The sequence below is a fragment of the Tupaia chinensis genome, unplaced genomic scaffold (assembly GCF_000334495.1).
Source record: "Tupaia chinensis unplaced genomic scaffold, TupChi_1.0 Scaffold000250_1, whole genome shotgun sequence".
NCBI classification, from domain to species: domain Eukaryota; kingdom Metazoa; phylum Chordata; class Mammalia; order Scandentia; family Tupaiidae; genus Tupaia; species Tupaia belangeri.
The window spans coordinates 2,048,799-2,053,965 of record NW_006159730.1 but is presented as its reverse complement, the minus strand read 5'-3'; the positions used below and the strand labels follow the sequence as shown (position 1 = coordinate 2,053,965).

At 37.9% G+C, this 5,167-nt stretch overlaps 1 protein-coding gene across 3 annotated transcripts in view; it reads left to right on the top strand.

The window, feature by feature from the left end:
* Positions 1-5,167, top strand: part of CCAR1 (cell division cycle and apoptosis regulator 1) — a 76,391-nt gene that overhangs the window by 31,692 nt on the left and 39,532 nt on the right. For all 3 annotated transcript variants that reach the window (XM_006148937.3, XM_027772046.1, XM_027772045.1), the window contains exon 11: positions 2,907-3,132. In XM_006148937.3, coding sequence (XP_006148999.1) covers positions 2,907-3,132 — 226 coding nt within the window. The remainder of the gene's footprint in view (positions 1-2,906; positions 3,133-5,167) is intronic.

Sequence of the window (5,167 nt, the reverse complement as noted above, 5' to 3'; positions counted from 1 at the left end):
GAAGTCGACCATGGTTTGAGTCCCGAATCTGGTGGCTTAAACTCACGCCGGGTGCGGGCGCGTGTGTGCCCACGATCCCGAGAGGAGAAGGGATTGTGGCGTGGCCATCTCCCCGGGGGGTGATTTCTCTCTTTCTGTCTCTCTTTCTCTGTCTTTCTGGCGAGTGCACGCGCCCTGTACCAAAAACCTTTCCAAAAAAAAGAAAAAAAAAAAAAGAAATCACCCCCCCAGTGGTGATGATCATGCCTGAATCCCTTCTTTTCCATTCTCCTCTAGAGATTTTGGACACATGTGCACACACAATAGTCACTGGGTCTGGGATTTAATCAAGCCGCCAGTTTCAGAACTCAAACTGCTTGTCGGCCACGTGAGAGTCCAGCACTTGTAAACCACTGTGCCACCTGCCAGCCCTCTTTTTTTTTTTTTCTTAAGAATTATTTTATTGTTTTTGTTTGTTTTCATTATTGTTACTATTTTAATCTGATGTGAGAGGGAAAGTGAGAAAGCAAGCCACCAAGTTGCAGACTCAATCCATGGTCCGACATGTAGAAGTCCAGCACCTCAACCATCACGCCATCTGCCAGCCCCAGTTCATTTTATTTTAAACGTTGGGTTTTGGGCCGTCAGGTGATGTTTTAGTTAAGGTGCTGAACTCATGGTCGACTATGGTTTAAGTCCTGGATCTGCCCTCTTGACAATCATGCTTGGCACACTTCTGTACTTGCTCAAAATCCCAGAGGGAGAACAAAGGAGAAGGGATTGTGGCCTAGTCATGTCCCAGGAGTGTTTAGCAGGGTGATTTCTTATTTTCCCTCTTGTTGTCTCTTACTTTTTCTCTCTGATGAGTACATGCGCTCTATGGCAAAAACCAAAAAGAAAACCTTCAATTTCTTAGGAAAAGGTAAATAAATGATCATTAAAAGATCAATGCTGGGGATCAGCAGTTAGTATAATGGCTATGTCGCTGAATTCCCATGTAGTCGACCACGGTTCGAGTCCTGGACCCTTTGGCTTAAGACTCACGCTGGGTGCGTGTGCGTGCGTGCCCAAGATGCCTAGAGGAGAAAGGAGGAGAAAGGATTGTGGCGTGGCCATCCTCCTGGGGGTGATTTCTCGCTTTCTGTCTCTCTGTCTCTCTGGTGAGCGCACTTGCCCTATAGGAAAACCTCTCCAAAAAAAAAAATAAATAAATCAATGCCTGGCGGGCCTGCAAGTGGTGTTTGGTTAAGGTGCTTGACTCCTTCATGGCTGATGGTGGTACAAGTCCCAGACCTGGCAGCATGTTTTTTCACTTTCTCTCTCTGTCTCTCTGGTGAGCGCATGTGCCCTATAGCAAATTAAAAATAATGAATAAGGGTCTAGCAGGCGGGGTGGTGTTTAGGGGCACTGGACTTCCACATTGCTGACCATGATTGAGTCTCAGGCCTGGTTCCTTGCTTTCTTCCTTTCCGTCTCTCTCCTTCTCCCTTTCTAACTGTTCCTCTCCGGTCAAATTAAAATAAGTAAATAAAGTTAAATAAAATAATTATTTTTAAAAAATGAATTAAATAATGGGGGCTAGCAAGTGGCATGGTGGTTAAAGCACTTGATATACCCACAGGGCTGATCATGGTTCAAGTCCTGGATCTGCTGACTTACTTTCTCACTTTCCTTCTCTCTCTCTGTCTTTCTCTGGTCAAATTAAAATAAATGAATGAATGAATATATAAAAATAGATAAGTCTTTTAAATATTTTAAAAAAGAAAGAAAAGATCAATTCCTGGAATAAGTAGATAGCATGGCATGATGGTTACGTTGCTGGACTCCGACATGGCTGACCATAGTTTGAGTTTTGGGCCCGGCAGCTTCAAACTTACACGTGGTGTGTGCACATGCATGTCTAAAATCCCGAGAGATTGGAGGCGAAGGGGTTTTGGCATGGCCAGCCCCCCCAGGGGATGATTTCTCACTTTTTGTCTCTCTGGCAAGTGCACACACCCTATAGCAAAAATCTCTGTCTCAAAAAAAATAATTGTGGCCAGCAGGTGGTGTGGTGGTTAAGGGCACTGGACTCCCACATGGGCAACCACAGTTCCTGTCCCAGACCTGGTGGCTTGTTTTCTCACTTTCCCTCTCTCTCTCTCTCTCTCTCTGGTCAGATTAAATAAATGAAGTTAAATAATTCATTTAAAAATAGTAATAAGAAATGAATCTTAATCGCATGGAAAATCCAAAGAATATTTGGGTTTTGCTTTCACATACATTTTTAAATTTAATTTTGGATGTCAGGAGTTTACTGTAGACTGAAAGTTACTTTTCTTCTGTATTGTATAAATACAATCAAGGATAGTTATACTAACTTGGGACTTTGTCCATTTTTATTAACCATAATTTTCCCAAATATTCAGTTTTAATCAAATCAGGATTGGCTTTTATTCAGACCTAGTCAGGAATTGGAGTTAATGTTATTTCATTTGAAAGGGTCTTCCTTTTTTTTACAGCAGGGTTTTTTTTTTTTTTTTAATTACTTAACTCATTATCATTATTATTTTCAGTTTGACCAGAGAGAGAAAAAGTATAAAAGCAGGCCACCAAGGTCGGGACTGGAACTATGGTCAGCCATGTGGGAGGCCAGCGCCTTTAACTACCATGCCACTTGCTGACCTTGAAAGGTCTTTAATAAATTATTAAACTACACATAAAATATAAAGGTAATACATAGATAACCTTATATTCAAAATGTTGAGAGTATATAGATTTAGAAATGAGATTTTCATTTGTCTCTGAAGATCTACAATTCATTAATGTCTATTTTCAGCTTGCATTTTACTGTGTCCGATTATGTATTTAACTTTAGTTTTGAGTGGTTGTTTATATCCCCTTTGATAGTAAGACTGTTTATTCACTATTTATGTCTATTTTTTCAGTCCCAGTTGTGACATGATGGAACTAAGGCGCCGTTACCAGAATTTATATATACCTAGTGACTTTTTTGATGCTCAGTTTACATGGGTGGATGCTTTCCCTTTGTCAAGACCATTTCAGCTGGGAAATTACTGCAATTTCTATGTAATGCACAGAGAAGTAGAGTCTTTAGAAAAAAATATGGCTATTCTTGATCCACCAGATGCTGACCACTTATACAGTGCAAAGGTTTGTATTGTAGGTTAAATTTCTTAGTGCATTTTCATAAGAAAACTATGTAGAATTAATCTTTAGAAAACGGTTATTAGAAAACTTGAGATCCATGTTTACTTTTATTTGCTTGATTTTACTTTGGCTAAGTAGTTAATATAAACTATTTTACTCACATCTTAAACTATACAACTATGGTTATATTAACATTTTTAAATATTACATAATAAATAAAATAATTATTTTTAAAAAATGAATTAAATAATGGGGGCTAGCAAGTGGCATGGTGGTTAAAGCACTTGATATACCCACAGGGCTGATCATGGTTCAAGTCCTGGATCTGCTGACTTACTTTCTCACTTTCCTTCTCTCTCTCTGTCTTTCTCTGGTCAAATTAAAATAAATGAATGAATGAATATATAAAAATAGATAAGTCTTTTAAATATTTTAAAAAAGAAAGAAAAGATCAATTCCTGGAATAAGTAGATAGCATGGCATGATGGTTACGTTGCTGGACTCCGACATGGCTGACCATAGTTTGAGTTTTGGGCCCGGCAGCTTCAAACTTACACGTGGTGTGTGCGCATGTGCACATGCATGTCTAAAATCCCGAGAGATTGGAGGCGAAGGGGTTTTGGCATGGCCAGCCCCCCCAGGGGATGATTTCTCACTTTTTGTCTCTCTGGCAAGTGCACACACCCTATAGCAAAAATCTCTGTCTCAAAAAAAATAATTGTGGCCAGCAGGTGGTGTGGTGGTTAAGGGCACTGGACTCCCACATGGGCAACCACAGTTCCTGGCCCAGACCTGGTGGCTTGTTTTCTCACTTTCCCTCTCTCTCTCTCTCTCTCTCTGGTCAGATTAAATAAATGAAGTTAAATAATTCATTTAAAAATAGTAATAAGAAATGAATCTTAATCGCATGGAAAATCCAAAGAATATTTGGGTTTTGCTTTCACATACATTTTTAAATTTAATTTTGGATGTCAGGAGTTTACTGTAGACTGAAAGTTACTTTTCTTCTGTATTGTATAAATACAATCAAGGATAGTTATACTAACTTGGGACTTTGTCCATTTTTATTAACCATAATTTTCCCAAATATTCAGTTTTAATCAAATCAGGATTGGCTTTTATTCAGACCTAGTCAGGAATTGGAGTTAATGTTATTTCATTTGAAAGGGTCTTCCTTTTTTTTACAGCAGGGTTTTTTTTTTTTTTTTAATTACTTAACTCATTATCATTATTATTTTCAGTTTGACCAGAGAGAGAAAAAGTATAAAAGCAGGCCACCAAGGTCGGGACTGGAACTATGGTCAGCCATGTGGGAGGCCAGCGCCTTTAACTACCATGCCACTTGCTGACCTTGAAAGGTCTTTAATAAATTATTAAACTACACATAAAATATAAAGGTAATACATAGATAACCTTATATTCAAAATGTTGAGAGTATATAGATTTAGAAATGAGATTTTCATTTGTCTCTGAAGATCTACAATTCATTAATGTCTATTTTCAGCTTGCATTTTACTGTGTCCGATTATGTATTTAACTTTAGTTTTGAGTGGTTGTTTATATCCCCTTTGATAGTAAGACTGTTTATTCACTATTTATGTCTATTTTTTCAGTCCCAGTTGTGACATGATGGAACTAAGGCGCCGTTACCAGAATTTATATATACCTAGTGACTTTTTTGATGCTCAGTTTACATGGGTGGATGCTTTCCCTTTGTCAAGACCATTTCAGCTGGGAAATTACTGCAATTTCTATGTAATGCACAGAGAAGTAGAGTCTTTAGAAAAAAATATGGCTATTCTTGATCCACCAGATGCTGACCACTTATACAGTGCAAAGGTTTGTATTGTAGGTTAAATTTCTTAGTGCATTTTCATAAGAAAACTATGTAGAATTAATCTTTAGAAAACGGTTATTAGAAAACTTGAGATCCATGTTTACTTTTATTTGCTTGATTTTACTTTGGCTAAGTAGTTAATATAAACTATTTTACTCACATCTTAAACTATACAACTATGGTTATATTAACATTTTTAAA